Source organism: Podospora pseudopauciseta, chromosome 3 (assembly GCF_035222475.1).
Source record: "Podospora pseudopauciseta strain CBS 411.78 chromosome 3, whole genome shotgun sequence".
Lineage (NCBI taxonomy): Eukaryota > Fungi > Ascomycota > Sordariomycetes > Sordariales > Podosporaceae > Podospora > Podospora pseudopauciseta.
Genome location: NC_085893.1, coordinates 1,321,900 through 1,339,355, shown reverse-complemented (window position 1 = coordinate 1,339,355; position 17,456 = coordinate 1,321,900). Strand labels below are relative to the sequence as shown.

At 55.4% G+C, this 17,456-nt stretch overlaps 5 protein-coding genes across 5 annotated transcripts; 4 read left to right on the top strand and 1 right to left on the bottom strand.

The window, feature by feature from the left end:
- Nucleotides 1-1,712: 1,712 nt before the first annotated feature.
- On the top strand, nucleotides 1,713-2,629 carry FKR3 (FK506-binding protein 1B; the record flags this gene model as incomplete). Its single annotated transcript, XM_062910820.1, has 5 exons — nucleotides 1,713-2,126; nucleotides 2,191-2,255; nucleotides 2,314-2,395; nucleotides 2,476-2,517; nucleotides 2,602-2,629. Exons 1-5 carry the CDS (start codon nucleotides 1,897-1,899, stop codon nucleotides 2,627-2,629), a joined length of 447 nt encoding a protein of 148 aa, XP_062766795.1. The 5' UTR covers nucleotides 1,713-1,896.
- Nucleotides 2,630-3,558: 929 nt separating this feature from the next.
- Nucleotides 3,559-6,948, top strand: UBA1 (E1 ubiquitin-activating protein; the record flags this gene model as incomplete). Its single annotated transcript, XM_062910819.1, has 3 exons — nucleotides 3,559-3,564; nucleotides 3,636-6,002; nucleotides 6,055-6,948. 3 exons carry the CDS (start codon nucleotides 3,559-3,561, stop codon nucleotides 6,784-6,786), a joined length of 3,105 nt encoding a protein of 1,034 aa, XP_062766794.1. The 3' UTR covers nucleotides 6,787-6,948.
- A 634-nt stretch (nucleotides 6,949-7,582) lies between these two features.
- QC763_303680 (uncharacterized protein) lies at nucleotides 7,583-9,856 on the bottom strand. The gene is made up of 2 exons (XM_062910818.1): nucleotides 9,115-9,856; nucleotides 7,583-9,051 (listed from the first exon to the last, which is right to left on the bottom strand). Exons 1-2 carry the CDS (start codon nucleotides 9,283-9,285, stop codon nucleotides 7,786-7,788), a joined length of 1,437 nt encoding a protein of 478 aa, XP_062766793.1. The 5' UTR covers nucleotides 9,286-9,856; the 3' UTR covers nucleotides 7,583-7,785.
- An 862-nt stretch (nucleotides 9,857-10,718) lies between these two features.
- QC763_303670 (uncharacterized protein) lies at nucleotides 10,719-13,756 on the top strand (the record flags this gene model as incomplete). Its single annotated transcript, XM_062910817.1, has 3 exons — nucleotides 10,719-10,791; nucleotides 11,124-11,380; nucleotides 11,435-13,756. The coding sequence occupies 3 exons, from the start codon at nucleotides 10,719-10,721 to the stop codon at nucleotides 13,754-13,756; spliced, it is 2,652 nt and encodes an 883-aa protein (XP_062766792.1).
- An 828-nt stretch (nucleotides 13,757-14,584) lies between these two features.
- Nucleotides 14,585-17,428, top strand: QC763_303660 (uncharacterized protein; the record flags this gene model as incomplete). Its single annotated transcript, XM_062910816.1, has 1 exon — nucleotides 14,585-17,428. One exon carries the CDS (start codon nucleotides 14,585-14,587, stop codon nucleotides 17,426-17,428), a length of 2,844 nt encoding a protein of 947 aa, XP_062766791.1.
- Between the last annotated feature and the right edge of the window lie 28 nt (nucleotides 17,429-17,456).

Below are 17,456 nucleotides of genomic sequence, written 5' to 3'. Positions count from 1 at the left end.
TCGACATCGTGCGCTGCTGCGTTCGTACTCATCAGCCGGCGGCAGTCACGTCCAATCTATCTGGCATAACACTCGCTGTTTGGCTGCCAATGTGATAAGCTCGCAGGTGATGGTGGTGCAGATCGGGACAACTTCTGCCATCGCCCGTCATGAACCCCATGAACCCTTGCCCTGCAACCAGCGAGAGACCCCCGAGTCTCATGGAAATGGGGGTATCATGCCAGTTTGCACACACATGTGCCTTGTCTGTTTGTGTGCTCCTTCAAAACCACTCACGGCAGCAAGGTTAGGCGGATAATTGGCTCCGTGTTACTTGGCCGGCCTGACCCTGATGGATCTGTACGCTCCTCTCCAGGTTCTCTTGTGTTCACCGGCCCGATATGGCATCAGCGAGCGGCAGGAACAGCCGCGGGAAAGGCGAGCAATAGCGAGGTTTCTCCTGTTGGGCCCTGGACTGCGACATACCCATAACGCATCGAGCTATTTTTTGATGGAGCCGTCCGTACCAGCGGACAAACTACGTCATCGCTCATTGCAAGATATCGTCGTGTTGCCGCGGCCAGCGTCGAGGAATAGGCACCGTAGGGGAAAGACGAGATCTGAACCCGTCGACGAGTCGGGCTAGCCCTGGTGTCATGCGGCATCTATGCACGCTGGCATCCTGCCCTGGCTCTTGCAGCTGGAGCAATGGCACTCCATATCGGTATGGAGATTGGGTTTCTTGTCCGAGAACCGCCCTGGAGCCCAACCATCTACGGTTTGCCCTCTTTGCGCATGTTGGATGCCGTCCTGCGTCTGCTCCGCATGTATGTACATGACCGGGGCACCAGACAGAAATGCCAGAAGGGTCCATCCCCACCCCAGCAACATCACGATACCCGGCCCGGATGCTTTTTCCTGTTCGTCTTCCCACTTGTGTCGTTGGGCGTCCATCATGAAGCTGACCCTTCCCCACCCCCCATCTTTCTCTCGGCGTGTCTTGGAATCAGGCGTGGCTGTTGAGAGTGTGAAGCTGAGACTGAGACTCTGTCATTTGTCTGGTATTGCCCGCAAGGCATTCGCATGTCGTTGGAGCACAAGGCGGGGGGTGGCCTCCACTGTTGTGAGTGAGTTGAGGTTTGAGTGAGTTGAGGTTTGAGTGAGGTTCACACCGTTCAGCAACGGTTTGGTGGCACAGGCGGGTCTTTTTCGCTACAAGCTACACCCTTGTCCCACCGCTGTGCTGGGACGAGGTTCGAAGCTACCCTACACAGTACCTAGGTTTCTCTCCTGAAGGGAACCTAGGGGGGTGATGGACCGTTGTCGGCGTCGGCCCGTGGTGGTGCCCACCCTTGCCGCTACGTACCGCTTAGGCGTTTCCCGTGTTCAAAGGCCATCCCAGTATCTTGGTGTTGGGGGATGCAAAAAAAGCAGATTGGCAGGTTGGGTACATGCAGCATGCGGTAAAAGTGAAGGGGTCACAGAGGGTCATCAGAGAATCTCGCTTCGAGAAGACCGAACCCCACGGATAGCCCCGCGCCAGATCTAGCTGCTGCTTCTGCCGTGCAGCCAACCAGGACCAGGGTCTTACACACCAGTTCGGCGACCAGATTCTTCCATCACAGCATCCTGGATGCGATGTGGGATGCCACCAACACCAGCACCGCAGACTAAGATTGCAGGGTCGAGCTAGCATAGAACCACTGGGGACTGGCCGGTGACGGGGGCACGGGAGTCGATCGACACGGCCATCTCCCATCTGATCTGTCAGTCAGTGTTTTAGCAGCGACAAAGTACCGGCCGTGGCTTCCGAGCCCCCGAGGTACCATGTAGGTACTGACGGGACCTCAAGACGAAGGGTCCTGATATATAAAAGGGACAAGGCTCGTCTCCAGATCCTACGTTGCTTTCCAGACCATGCCACACTCTTGTCCGTCCTTTTCCGAGCTCGTTACGACTACCTTTGACTCTCACACTCTACATCCTCCAACAACTCCAACAACCCCACAGATCAACAGCATCATGGGCGTCACAAGAATAACCCATGTCCACGGGACCGGACCTTCACCTGCCCCTGGACAAACAGTCGTCATCGAGTACACTGGCTGGTTGAAAGACGCCAGCCAACCAGAAAACAAGGGCCAGGAGTGAGTGACAACCTGCTTCTCTCTCTCTACATGCAACCAACTAACAAGATCACCCCTACCTCAGGTTTGACTCCTCCGTCGGTCGAGGAGACTTTTCCACTCAGATCGGGATCGGGAAACTCATTAGAGGTACGCATGTGGAGTAACAGGACCGCTGTGACAAGCTGTCAGCTGACAGTATATCCAGGTTGGGATGAGGCGGTCCTCGACATGAGGGTTGGGGAGAGAGCCACACTTGATATCACCAGCGACTATGGCTATGGCGAAAAGTATGCGCGACTACTAGTTACCTTGCCAATCTATACTGCGATTAGTCACAGACAATGACTAACCAAGCGCTTGTTAACAGAGGATTCCGCGGCCACATCCCACCCAATGCGGATCTGATCTTGTAAGTGCTCTCTTGACACTCACCGACTGGCTTGACTCATCTGAGCCTCTGAAACTCTGCTAACCCTGCTCCTGCCTACCTTAGTGACGTCTATCTAAAAGCCATTCAGTGATTCAACACGACTTTGTGGTGGAGAGATTCTTTGGTTTTTGATACAAGCAAGAGAGGAGATATTGGAAGTTTGAGTCTTACGTTCTGTTGCCATTAGCAAGCCCTTTTGTATTTCTAGGGTTATAACTATCCTGCCAGATATCTCTTTTCATCGACGATGTGTGTTTCGGAGGGAGAAAGAGAAAGAATTCTATTACCCACTTGGAAGCATCAAAATCACGCATCATGACTCTTCCCATCCCCGACCATGAAAGAAGCTCATGGGGAAAAAAGTTGTAATCGAAGTCAAAAGTCGATGAGCGAAACAGTAGTTGTTCCTTCTCATCAATTGCACGGCCAAGGGTACCTGGCGGGAAAGGCGGGGCCAGTTGCCCCACTAGGCAGCCCCAGGGGGTGGAACCGCATTCCATCATGGCCCATGGGCCACGATGGTTAGAAATCACCATCAGATTCCATGCAGCTCTGACAGCTCGGAACAAAAGCTGTCTTTTACTGTGAGGCGAGCTCTCTGTTGGTAATAATAGATACAAAATTGCAAACATCGGCGTCAGAGATAGACCAACACTTACCATTTCATATAATAAAACCGTTGGCATCGTTTGTTACCGTTACTTCCAGGCTGTCACTGCCCCCACTCTACACTCCAGGGTAGCTCACAAGGCACCCAGCCAACCATCCATCGCATCATCCCCCGCAGCGCAGTCCGTAGTCCAGCTCGGTGGCGGGGCTGACCTGTGACCGGGACCTCGCACCGCCAACTCTCAACTCTATCCGTCAACTCAACTGCCGCCTCGCCCGGTGCAACCGCAATACCACCCAAAACCACCATCAACAATCCAAAAACCACTCCACCAGCCATCACATAAACCTGTCAAGCTGGGGAAACGCAAAGTATCCGACGGGGATCTGCCTATCTCCCTCAAGAAAACCATGACTGTTCGTCTTCTCCTTGCTACTTAACCCTAGCTCCGACAGGCTCAAAACTGACTGCTCCTGATGCCTTCCAGGACAAGAAGCTCCCCGAGGAGGTCGACCTCGTCACCCGGATGCAGGTCGACGAGTCGGTCGTGGGCACCACCGAAATCGACGAGTCGCTCTACAGCCGACAGCTCTATGTCTTGGGCCACGAGGCCATGAAGCGCATGGGCGCTTCCAACGTCCTCATCGTTGGTCAAAAGGGTCTCGGTGTCGAAATCGCAAAGAACATCGCCCTCGCCGGTGTGAAAAGCGTCTCCCTCTTCGATCCCGCCCCCGTCGCCATCGCAGACCTCTCTTCCAACTTCTTCCTGCATCCTGAAGACGTCGGCAAGCCTCGCGACCAGGTCGTGGCCCCACGTGTCGCCGAGCTCAACGCCTACACACCAGTTCACATTCACCAATCTGATAATCTTGGCGAGAACCTGTCGCAGTTTGACAAGTACCAGGTCGTGGTTCTAACAAATACGCCCCAGCACCTCAAGGTCCTCGTCGGCGACTACTGCCACGAGAAGGGCATCTACTTTATCGCCGCCGAGACAGCCGGCCTGTTCGCCAACATATTTTGCGATTTCGGCAACAACTTCACCGTGCTCGACTCCAGTGGCGAGAACCCCGTCAGTGGTATAGTGGCAGGCATCGACGAGGAGGGTCTGGTCTCTGCCCTCGATGAGACGCGGCACGGGCTGGAGGATGGCGACTACGTGACGTTTACCGAGGTGGAGGGTATGGAAGGTCTCAACGGTGCCGAGCCCCGAAAGGTCACGGTCAGGGGCCCATACACCTTTTCCATCGGTGACGTGTCAGGTCTCGGGCAGTACAAGCGCGGAGGTCTCTATCAGCAGGTCAAGATGCCCAAGTTCATCAGCTTCAAGAGCATTTCTGCTGCCATGAAAGAGCCTGAATTTGTCATCTCTGATTTTGCCAAGTTTGATCGCCCACAACAGCTTCACATCGGATTCCAAGCCGTGCATGCCTTTGCCCAGACCCATGGTCGTCTTCCCCGGCCCATGAACGAGGAGGATGCGCTTGTCGTGATCAGCTCGGCCAAACAGTTCGCCCAAGCCGAGGGAATCGAGGTGGAGTGGGATGAGAAGCTCCTGAAGGAGCTCAGCTACCAGGCTACTGGTGACCTGAACCCAATGGCCGCCTTCTTCGGCGGCCTCGCGGCTCAAGAAGTGCTCAAGGCTGTGTCTGGAAAGTTCAACCCCGTGCAGCAGTTCATGTACTTTGACTCGCTTGAATCACTCCCAACGAGTGTTGCCCGCACCGAGGAGCTCTGCCAGCCCACCGGTGCTCGCTATGATGGCCAAATTGCCGTCTTTGGCCGCGAGTTCCAAGACAAGGTCGCCAACGTCAGACAGTTCCTCGTCGGTGCCGGTGCTATCGGCTGCGAAATGCTCAAGAACTGGGCCATGATCGGTCTCGGAACCGGCCCTCGCGGCAAGATCACTGTTACCGACATGGATTCCATCGAGAAGAGCAACCTCAACAGGCAGTTTCTCTTCAGGCCCAAGGATGTCGGCCAGATGAAGAGCGACTGTGCCGCCAGGGCAGTTCAGGCGATGAACCCTGAATTGGTCGGCCACATTGTCACCCTGAAGGACCGTGTCAGCCCCGAGACAGAGCACATCTTTAACGAGGATTTCTGGAACGACTTGGACGGTGTTACCAATGCGCTCGACAACGTTGAGGCGAGAACATATGTCGACAGGAGATGCGTCTTCTTCCACAAGCCTCTGCTGGAGAGCGGTACTCTTGGTACCAAGGGCAACACCCAGGTCGTCCTTCCCAAGATCACCGAGTCATACTCCTCCTCTCAGGATCCCCCCGAGCAGTCCTTCCCCATGTGCACTCTGCGCAGTTTCCCCAACAAGATCGAGCACACCATTGCGTGGGCTCGTGAGTTGTTTGAGAGCTCGTTTGTCAAGCCTGCCGAGACAGCCAACCTCTATCTTACCCAGCCCAACTACCTCGAGACCACTCTGAAGCAGGGCGGCAACGAGAAGGCCACCCTCGAGATGCTCCTCGACTACCTCAAGAATGACCGGGCTCTCACCTTTGAGGACTGCGTTCAGTGGGGCCGCATGCTGTTCGAGAAGCAATACAACAATGCTATTCAGCAGCTGCTCTACAACTTCCCCAAGGACTCTGTCTCGTCTACCGGCACCCCATTCTGGTCTGGGCCAAAGCGCGCGCCTGATCCGTTGAAGTTTGATGCGAACAATCCCACTCACTACAGCTTCATCGTGGCGGCGACCAACCTGCATGCCTTCAACTACAATATCAATGTCAAGGACAAGACAAGGCAGGATTACATCCAGGCCTTGGAGTCGATGATTGTTCCCGACTTTTCTCCTGATTCCAACGTCAAGATTCAGGCCGACGAGAAGGAGCCTGTAAGTTTTGCCTGAAGAGGTACCCTAGAATGATCTCGCTGACTTGTTTTAGGATCCGAACGCCGGCGCTGCCTTTGATGATGAAGCTGAGCTGAGCAATCTGATCAAGCAGCTTCCCGATCCCAAGTCCCTTGCCGGCTTCAAGCTCACTCCTGTCGAGTTTGAGAAGGATGATGATACCAACCACCACATTGACTTCATCACGGCCGCCAGCAACCTGCGTGCCGACAACTACAAGATCGAGCAGGCTGATAGGCACAAGACCAAGTTCATCGCCGGCAAGATCATTCCCGCCATCGCCACCACCACGGCGTTGGTCACCGGCCTGGTCATCCTTGAGCTGTTCAAGATCATCGACGGCAAGGACGACATCGAGCAGTACAAGAACGGCTTCATCAACTTGGCCCTGCCCTTTTTTGGCTTCAGCGAGCCGATTGCCAGCCCCAAGGTTGAGTACACGGGTCCCGACGGCAAGGTGACGTTTGACAAGATCTGGGACCGCTTCGAGTTCAATGATGTCACGTTGCAAGAGTTGATCGATGACTTCAAATCCCGTGGCCTGGAGATCTCGATGGTGAGCTCGGGCGTGAGCTTGCTGTACGCGTCCTTCTTCCCGCCTGCGAAGAGAAAGGACAAGTATCCGATGAAGTTGAGCGAGCTGGTCGAGACGGTGAGCAAGAAGAAGATTCCCGAGCATCAGAAGGAGCTGATCTTTGATGTGGTGACGGAGGATGCGGACGGGGAGGATGTGGAGGTGCCGTACATCAAGGTGAAGATTAGGTAGATTTTCAAGGGCCGGCAGGTTAGCTAGAAGAAATGACAAAGGTTGGGAATGAAGGGGAGGGAACATTGTTCGGTTAGACTTCTATTACTACCTTGGCTGAGGGAATGGATTAGATCCCACGCCTTGATTTTGGTGACATGCAAGATTGGTGACACGTTTAGCTACCTTTGACTGTGATTTGGAAGTGCTCTCTGTGAATCAAAAGGAGTTCGTCAAGTGTGGGTTGTATGTCCGTCTTCTCAAAACGGGTTGTACCCTCACCTCACCCATAAATGTCAAGCCCCTGCACCGCCTTGGTCACCTATCCCAACCCTTCCCCTATTCATCCTATCCCTAGCTAGGGACTCAGGTAAGGTATCCAACTTGCACCGTTTACTGTGCCGCCCACCCGTCAAAAACCTCAAATCACATCCACGCTCCGTAGACGAAAATGTAAGCCCCGTGTTTCGCCGTCCTGAGTTGCCCATGCAGTAAAACGTTGCACAGAAAGTACCTACCTCCCTAGCCCACACACACACACACACACACACACACACACACACACACACACACACACGCACACGCACACGCACACACAAACACACACACACACACCAAACCCCTCAACTACCGACTTGGGTCCCTTCCGACTGGTCCGAATGTGTGTCTAACAAGAATCTTACTCAGACATCATCACACCAAGTCCTGACACAAAAGTCCCCAAAAGAATACCGAGCTTTGGGTGTGGTTGCTGTCGTGTAAAGGGGGGTTCGAGACATACAGACTGACGAAATCTCAGCGGAGAGACAAAGCACAGTTCTTTGCAAGTGAACAAGTTGAAAACCCGTTTCGAGTTGCCCTCTATTCTGACCGTTTTGTACGGCTCCAGGAAAAAGACGGTAATAATGCTCAGAATATATCACCCCGGTCTCCAAACCCTAAACCACCAAGCCGTCTAATCCATACCTAATCTAACCACCAGACCCCAACCCGCATCACCAAACCGATACCTGATAGAAACTACCCCAACAACCCCCAAATCCGCCCCCTCAACCCCTCCCTCTTCTTCCCCTTCCCCTCCCTCCTGGGCTTCTTCCTCAACTTCCCTCTCTCCCTCTCAAGCTTCTCATCCACCCGCCTCATCTCCCTTTTCATCTTCCCCTCCCTCCCCTTGTCGCCATCCCCATGATGATTCAACCCCCTCTTGACCCTCCTAACCCCCTTCCTCCCCGCCTTGAGCCCCCTCACAAACCACCTCTTCACATCCGTCCCAACATTTGTCTTTGAGCTTTCTTCCTTGAACCGTTCCAAACCCTTCCCGCAACTACCACCCCCAGCCCTCGAGCCGCCCGACTTGTAATGATGATGATGATGACGATGATGACGACGATGATGATGATGATGATCATTACCATTTCCCCTCCGAAAATGCCCACTAATCCTCTCCCTCAACTGCATCCCAAAAGAAATATGCTCTTGCTCCTCTTCTTGCAGCGGCGGTACGAAAGAAGAATGCTCCCCTTCAAACCCCGAAAACGCAGTGCTCACCCTGGGTAAACACCTCGTGGAAGCATCCTCATCCGCTCCCTCCTGTTCCATCCTGTCCTCAACCGCCAGCCCAACAAGAAGAGGTGACTCCGGCGCCGGCAAAGCAAAACCCTCGTCCTCTTCCTTTTCCCCTTCCTCGGGCGGTGCTGGAAACTTAAACACCGCCCCACCCCACACCTGACTCTGGACCCCAGGTGGTGATGATTTCGCGGCGGATATAACCCTTGCAATCTCCCCCTCCTCTCGGCTCAACCTCTTCTCCCCAGGGTACAACCCCTCCTCTACTCCATCGTCATCCTCCCTCTCCGAAGAAGCATCAGCATCAAAATCCGCCTCGCTGAATCCATACCCCGCCAGACTAGACAGTATTTTCCTCCCAAGCGTCAACGGCGGGGAGACCGGACTTTGGGCCCGTTCGTCGGAGGGGTAGGTGGATGATGCTGATCGGATTTGGGCGTGGCTGATACCATGTCGGGCGAGATCATCCCTTGGGGATGCACAAGAGAGATCTAACCCCCCTTTGTTGGCGTACACCACCAGCTCTGGAGATGCAGGCGGGGATTCAAAAGAGAAGGTTCTGTGGCGGTAGGGAGATCTCACTCGCTCTGTCGGGGGGGGACTGGGGCTGGGTTTACGGGGGAGGGAGTAGGTTGAGTAATATGACGGGAGGTTGGAGGGGTTGTTTTCCTTGTTGTCGGGGCGGTTCTCCTGGGAGGACCCGGCATTGCGAATGGTTTGCTGCGAGGGAGGAGGAAACCGATTCGGGTCCTTTTCCTAGAGGCCGGCGAATGTGTTTGGGACGTTGAGACGGCGGCGGTTGCGGTGGTGGCGGATGAAGGGGAGCGGGGTTGTTGAACGCCTGTTACTGTAATAAGAGTCGCTGGAGGGGGTCTGGAGGTCGAGCGGTGGTTCGGAAGCGGTGGTGTTGTCGTCGCGGCGGTAGCTGCGGGTTGGGAGGGTGTATGCTTGCATGATAGTGGTTTGATGATATCTTGTAAGGCTGACTGCCGTGGAATGCTGACAGATGGTTGTTATCCGACGTCCTGGGGGTTTTCTGGTTGGAGGTTGGGATTGGCTTTGAAGATTGGCGGGTTGGCTCTTTCTGCGATGTAGCTTCCGTACTCTTTCCTCTGCTCTCTCACCTTCGGTCCTTCTTCGATGGCAGGGTGAGGCATGACGAAGGCGCAACGGCCGATGTCGTGAACCCCGGTCATCTTTGGCACGTGTAGGGTGTAGGTTGTTGTTTCTAGAGTAGGCAGCATGCAAACACACGCTGCTCTTGAGACTACTGAGTGATTGTATTGGTGATGATGATTTGGAATGGTGATGCTTTCCAAAGCAAGCCCCCGGACCCCGACCTGAGACCTCTCTGTATGTCTCGATGCCTGGGGCCTATTCTTGGAGGCTGCTGCTTTTCGTGTTGCCTAATCTAACCATCGCTGTTACACAAACATTCCAAAACACCATCAGACAGACATCCTCAGTCTTTAGCCATGCCAAAAACAGGATGCAACGGCGAGTCTTTGGACACACCCCTCCGGTGCTTGGCCGAGGTCTGTGGCTCGACGCGTGGGCGGGTTTTAGCGAGCCGAGCTGCTAACTCTTCGGGGTATAGCGGACGACGGGGAACGCTGGAGTCGCAACGCTTCCGGTGATGCACTAATAATTAACCACCTTCCGAAACTCCATGCTCCGCCGCGCCGGCAGTGGATAGTTTACGGAAGGGATCAGCCCAAATCAGTCGATGGGAAACTGATCTGATCGAGAGGGACACCCAGCTCTTCAGAAGAGTGTCAGATATCCATGATGGGGCCATGGGGCGAGCACACCACCACCACCACCACCACCATCACCACCACAGCACAGCACTCCTCTCCGGCAGAAAAACTGCAAGCACATGCAACCATCTCAACTCCCCAGGCACCAGGCACCGACATTCCGTACCGCTATTCTTAGCGAGAACTCCTCTGCTCCGTCGACCACCTCCGCCGGACTGCTTCTTCTCAAACTTCATCTTAGTCAGAGCCCTTGCTGCCATGCCCCAAACTGACAGAGGGCTCAAAGGTAGTTTGCTCGATTGCCTTGACAACCTGCTGTCTAGTAAGAGTTCGATGGATGCTTCCATGCATACAATAGTAGTTGTCTTGACGTACGTCGCCGGCGATGCCCGGGGGGGGCTGCCATGTGGCTACTGGGCCGCCCGCCGACATGTGTGAACCCATCATTTTTGGCTTCAGTGACATCGATTTCGACCTTGCGTCTCGAGTCGATCCGGGGCTCGGTCGACCATCTGGGACAAGCGAGAGATGGCAAAAAACAAGATGGAGAGGATAAAAGAGGATTCGAGCTGAGTGGGTGAGATAGGGTGAGAAGGCGGCGTGGTGGAAGAAAACGGGGGGGCCAAGATGGCCCAGGCAGTTCTGTTTTTCCTCTCCTACTTCAACTACCCTTCAAAAAATGATGCAAGATCTGAGGAGGGTAAGGTATGGAGACATGGGGACATGGGGGTTTTTGTTTTATCGCTACATCATCTCCTCCTTCGCTTCTCGGCGTGCCGTTGCGTGGGTGTGCTTGTTCTGAATCTGTGAGGGCGCATCTATGCCCGGTTATTGATTAGTGTCAAGCAGTCGGGTGTCCACTTGCCTACCTACCCTTCACCTTGGCTTACATTACATTGCCCCTGGAACACGACCAAAAAAGATCCAAAAAGGGAGGGGAAGACCTCTTTTTTTTCCTGTCTCCGAATGATCTCGGTTTTGGTTCTCACACACACACACACACACATACACATACACATACACACACAGTAGCACGGGTACACCCAGGGGGAAGAGAGAACCACGAGCATTATGGCCGAGGGGCTGCAGAGATTGCCGCCGCCGCTTCATATACAGACGACCGGAGGGGGAAATACCAAAAGCAGCAATCCGAGCCCCACGATATCGGCGACGAATTCTCCAACGGCATCATCAGTGACAACAACAGCTTCGACCACCACAGCCTCGGGTCACATCAAGAAGCGGACGAGAGCGAGCAGACCAAAAGTCAGGACCGGTTGCATCACCTGGTAGGTTTTAGAGAAGAACATTTTTGTGGTTCAATGGCTGACAAGGATCGACAGCAAGTGAGTAATGACGAGACACAGCAAGAAAAAGATTCTGACCGTGATGGTAATAGGATCCGTCGGGTGAAGTGTGGAGAGGAGAAGCCAGCTTGTCTTCGGTGCACGTCGACGGGGAGGACGTGTGATGGCTACGACAAGGGTTCCAGCTCGGCCTACGCCCGCTACCGGTCCTCGCCTGCCGACCCAACACGCACTGCCGAGCTGGCCAAGGTGGAATTCGTAAAGGCGTGTCAATGGAGCGAGGCGTTGCGGTCGATGCGCCGGATTGCGCCGGCTGACATTGACGGGACCGACACGGAAAAACGCTTCTTTGGCCGGTTTCGTTCCAACTCTTCCACGTGGTTTGACCCGAGCACGCCGCAGCACCTGTCTCATTATACCGTGTTCTGGAACAAGGTGATATCGCCATCGACAAATTGCTGTCAGGATGAGGCGGTCAAGCACGCCGTGGTGGCCCTCGGGGCGGCTCACACGTTGGTTCAGTTTCCAGACCAAAAGGTCCTCGACGGCTTCACCCGCGACGCACTGGAGGTGTTTGTTATTCAGCAGTACAACAAATCCATCGCAAAGCTGCAACGACATGTCGGTTCGACGGGTCCAGATTCGGTCAGGATTACACTCATCTGCTGTCTGGCGTTTATATTTCTCGAAACCGTCAGGTCGAGGCACTCGGTGGCCGTGACTCACCTTGTGAATGGTCTTCGAATATTACAGAGCATGCCTTTTAATGTCTTCGACTGCCTATCCGACACATCAATATTTGTGTGGCCACCACTGGGCACGAGTCATCAGAGAGACGGATTGGAAATGCCCGACATCATTCGGTTATTTGCCCGGCTAGAAGTCACGTCGTGTTTCTTCACGACAGCTATCCACCCGGTCGTTTCGGAGAAGTCGTACGTCTCGAGGGTATACGACGACGGTGCGAGCCTACAGACGGCCGAGGGGCCAACAGTGATATCAGACACGAAGGAGGCCAGAAAACTAATGGCCACCTTCCAACACGACACCATGGCCTTTTTGCACAAGCTCTCCGCCTCGACCATCCGACCCGAAGGTCGCCAATCAGCCTGCCTCCGAGCCAGAGCAAAACGTCTCGGCCCTATCATCTCCGAGTTCTTCGCCCGATTCGGCTCCATCGCGCCCAACACACCAGACCTGTACATTCTTCTTCTTGACCTCCTCTACTTCAAAACAGCCTTGTTTCTGGTGTCGAGGATACCATCCCTCCCGCCAAAACGACCACCCATGTTCCCACCCTCTCTGGCCCTCAACCCCTTCTTAATCAGCTACACCCCTCCCACCCCCCTACCCGCTGCTCCCTCCCCTCGCACCTCTCACCCAAATTTAAGTCTGAGCTCCCTCCAGCAAGGGATAATCGAAGCCGACGACGAGGAAGGGGATACAGAGCAGGAAATGGAATGGGAATCTCTCTTACATGACATGCTCTCCTTGGCACGCAGCTTGACAACTAGCCCGATAGGTCAAAAAATGCGCCCTTGGTCCCGGTCTACCACGGTCACCATGACCAGCAAACACCAAAGTCCATCAACTCACTCCTCCTCCTTCTCCTCCCAAGTCAAGATATCAGTCCCCGTCCCCGGGGCACCAATACCCGCCCCCGCCCCTGCCCCTGTGATCACCACCATCAAGAAAGAACCCTCACCCCCGGTGGCGGTGTTATCATCAGTAGTACCAATAACAACAGCAGCGCAGGGTTCGACCAACAACAGCAACAGCAACAACAACAACAACAACAACAACAACAACAACAACAACAACAACAATAACCCCAAACCAACAACCGACACTTTGCTCTCTGGCCCGCTGTACACCATAGCGCTGCACACAACAAATCACATCACCAAAAACAAGGCTGTCGACCTCTTGGTGGAGAATATAAACCCTTGCAGTCTGACATCTCAGCCAACCATGGGGACGAGTCCTACGCCTAACAAAAGCGGGGAGGGGATGGGAATGGGAATGGGAATGAAGGAGGTTGTCAAGGGGGTGATTGAGCAAGAGAGGCAGGTTATTGAGGAGGGGGGGTGGATGGGGTTGATTAATTCGCGGGGGGGACAGGGGGGGAAGTGGTATGATGCTCCGAGGGAGTTGAGCGGAGGGGTTGGTGGGTTGCCTAGGGTTTGGGATGCGCTGTTTGGTGGTGGGGATGGAGATGGGGGGGGTGGTGATGGGGAGGATAATGAGGGGATTGGGGAGGGGGTTTTAATGAGGTTATTGAGGGGAGGGGGAGGAGTTGGAGTGGGAGTCAGGGGGGGGTTGGTGAGTGGTGATGAGAGAAGGGGCGAAAAGGGTTGATGCTTTATGGGAGTTTTGGGATTGCATTATAGGGTCTATATCAATGGGGGGGTTGCAGATTCTGGGTTGGGAAAATCTGGTGGGGGAGAAGGGGGAAATGTGTATAGATGATACAGGGGGGTAAATAATTGCAAGGTAGAATATACGAGTTACCTCACCTTAGGGAGCTGCCATGACGGTGAGAAGTGGCAGCGGTAAAGGCATGGTAAACTGCCGTACCTCTAACTTACATCTAGGTACAGATTCTCTACGACGTGGCACTGCGGTGAGATCGCTCGCCAAGCCAGCACCCGTGAATCTGACGCCTGTCACACGGTGCTAGACTACATGTGCTGTCTATCTCATACAAGGGGTGCACTAGTTTGACCCCAAGACGCAAAGCACGAGCAATGGAACGCTCCTAATCCTGTCAGGAAGACACAGCTGTGAGTGAGCCTTCACGACATCATGGGCAAGTGGTCTGCTAGGCTTGAGCACCGAGACATGTTCCGGAGGAACGAAGGACATCACCGGCCCGATGCTTGTGATGGAAGGAGATATGCACAGCCAGACGGAAGTCACCTTGGAGAGACGGGATCGAGAGTGTCCGGATCACAACCGGCACTTGCCTGCTGGTTGTCGTCTGTTCTTGCCATGAGGGTGGGTTGGGTGCAACCTGGACGGCACCCAGTTTGTCCACCTGATTGTCCGAACTGACTCTCCAACCTCACCTCACCCTATCCCACATCCGACTCATCGAGCCGGTGCTCTCCAAAGCCGCACCGCTAGCATCACATCCCGGGGAGAGAGCATTATTATCTCTGCACAAGCTACTGCCCGGAATTCAACATGTCTGCCCCCTCGCGACAGGGACGGCCCCAGGCACCGTCGCCCTTCCCATTTCGAATACTGGACGACCGGAATAATCGTCAAGATGTCAAGCCTCTGCCTCCTCGACGCTCGAACGGGTCCCCCCCACCCGGGAGCAGGAGAAACATCACCACGTCCATGTCAAGCTTCTTCAACAAGCTTCGTCCCAGTAAACGCCCTGAGAGAGGTGGAACTATTCGACACAAAAGAAACTCTTCATCCTCGGCAGACGGACAAAAAGGCAGCAGTATACCTGTCCCGGCCGCAAGCAGTGCCCCGAGCGGCGTCACAGGTCCCCGTGACTCCGATATCATCCCAGCCAGTCGCTGGAACATGCCCATACCGATTCCTCATCGGATGCAGAGCACGCGAGCCGCTTTGGGCAAGCAGCCTGCTTCATCGCTGCCGAGGTTGACGATAAACACCTCTGCCCTAAAGCAGGACAAACCTCATCCTGTTGAGGTAGACCGGCGCGACTGGGCACCTCGCGGCAACGCCACGGCAAAGAAAAGCAATATCCCGACAGCTCAGCCTACGATGTCTACAGGCGATACAAGGGAGATCTACCTCGCAAAGCAAGAGCTTCGCCAGCAACGACGGACTCTGAAGCAGAGCGGCGACTTCCTTGGGGTCACTAGCATCAACCCTCACACTGGCGTCATGGATGTCATCACTCCAACCACGAGCTCCGAAGACGCAACAGTGTCCTCTCCCACAGATTCCCATCTCGCAGCACTCGCCCACACAGCACAGGATGCGCGCGAGGCATATGTTGCTGCCAAAACTGAGGCTCAGATCAGAAAGGAGCACCAAAAGGCGGAGCGGAGAAAGGAGGCGGCCAGAACAGTGCTGAACCAGCATGGCGGAAATGTAGTCTGGCGGAAAGAGGGAGAAGCCTGGGCTTGCGTGGCCGAGCCAGACTTGAGCCCTATACCGCAGTCACAGAGGAGTGTGATGTCCCCCGATACTTCGGACAGCGAGGCAACCACGGTCCATAGGACACCCGTCAGCGCCGGTTCACCTCGTGGTCCTTTTTTAGGGAAGGCGACGGCGGTGACGGCAAGTCAAGCAAACCGTCCGGCCCTTCGAGCAGGAGACACCAGCCTGCCCGCCGTCTCGACCCGGCATCAGCACCATCACCAGACACGCAACAGGGTGGACGGGAATGCAGAGACGGCAAAGCTGAAGCCTCACACGCTCCCGAGACCAAAGTCGCTTGGCTTCAGCCTTCCACCAACGGTCCCTCGTCGTGTAGCCTCGGGCCACCCAGAGACAAACAAGTCCGGCGACGGCCAGTCGGAGGAGCAACCAGATCGGGGCAGCTTCAGACAGCGTTGGCTCCGTTACAGTCTACCGGGGAACAAGATCCCCCCAAGGATCACCAGTAGCAAGCCCCTGGAGCTGGAAAACGTGAAGCCGGCGGATCTCTGGGCAGCCAGGCTGCTGGACGATCTGAGCCGCCTCGACGAGAGCAACCAGGCTCACACAACCGCCATGGGGCTCTGGGGAACGAGCAGCACGAACAACGACCGGGAACCCCGATTTGCCTACACACCCATCACCACCACTACTGGCTCCGAACGCGGTCAGCCTCCCCCGTTCGTGGACGGCCGTCCTTGCGTCGAACCAGTCGACGAGTGGAGAGACGGGCCTCGGTCACCGATGACGATGATCATGGAAGGCTCGAGTCCCGCATCACTGGGGTCTCTGACCCGGACACCCAGCAGCGTCTGTTTAGAGGTACCGGCTTTCCCTCTCGGCACGCAACCGAACAACTCGCCGAGCGACGGAGAAAGCGAGACTCTCACGACAGTGGCTACGTCGACAGTCATTACAGAACTGGAGGTGGCGGTGCTACCAAGTGCTCGGGACTTGCTGCCAACACCAGAAGAGCCAAAACCAGAGACCGCTTTTACGTCGCTAGCGACAGAGGAGCCAGGACCAGAGACACCAGAAGAGAAGACGGCCAAGCTGGACGGCGACGGCGACGGCACCGAGGAGTCGGAACCCAGGGAGATGCGCAAGACGATGAGAAAGGAGAAGCACGGGGAAGGAGGCGGCACCGCAAACACTCAGAGCCGAAGCCCATCCTGGCCAAAGTCCACCTCTACCCTCCGTCCTCGTCCACACCATCAGTCACCAGCTCAGGAAGCAGACGAGGAGCTGGATCACGCCATTGCACGGGGAGCAGCCAGAGCAGCGCTCACACATCTCGTTCACGACCCAAAGACGGAGTCACAGGCCTTACCGATAAAGGAGCCGACGTCTTGTGACAGGACACGGGCGGTACCGGTTCCGGTGTCGGCGTCGGCATGGTTCAAAGGAACAACAACGATGTCGGATCGGCATAGGCGACTTCCCCATGGGGCGGAAGCGAAAGCCAAGGCCGCGGCGGAGCCGGAGGGGGATCGGCAGGATGATCAAGGCCAAGGTCTAGCCCCTTTGGAGACTACTACACTAGCGGGGGACAGGAACACACCAACAGTCACCAAGGGGGGGGTCAGGTGGTTCGAGAGGTCTTTGAAGGTTGGTGATGTGTGCAGAGAGGTGGTGAGCTGGATGGTTGTGGTGCTGAACTTGGTGGTTGGACTGGTGGAAGCACACTGGGGGATGGTCAAGCCGGTTTTTGACGGCGAGTCGGAGCTGAGGAGGCGGTTTGAGCTGGCGCAGTCGACGTGGGAAGATGTCTGGGTTGGGGTGGGCGCCGTGGTGTTTCTGTTTGGGGTGTTGTGTGTGGGGATGTGGCTGGTTAGGGGGGTTCTTACGGTTTTGGGAGTGGTGAAGGCGGTGGGCAGGGGGTTGAGTGTTGTGGCTGGATTTTGAGGTTTTGGCGGGGGCTGAGGCAGAGAGA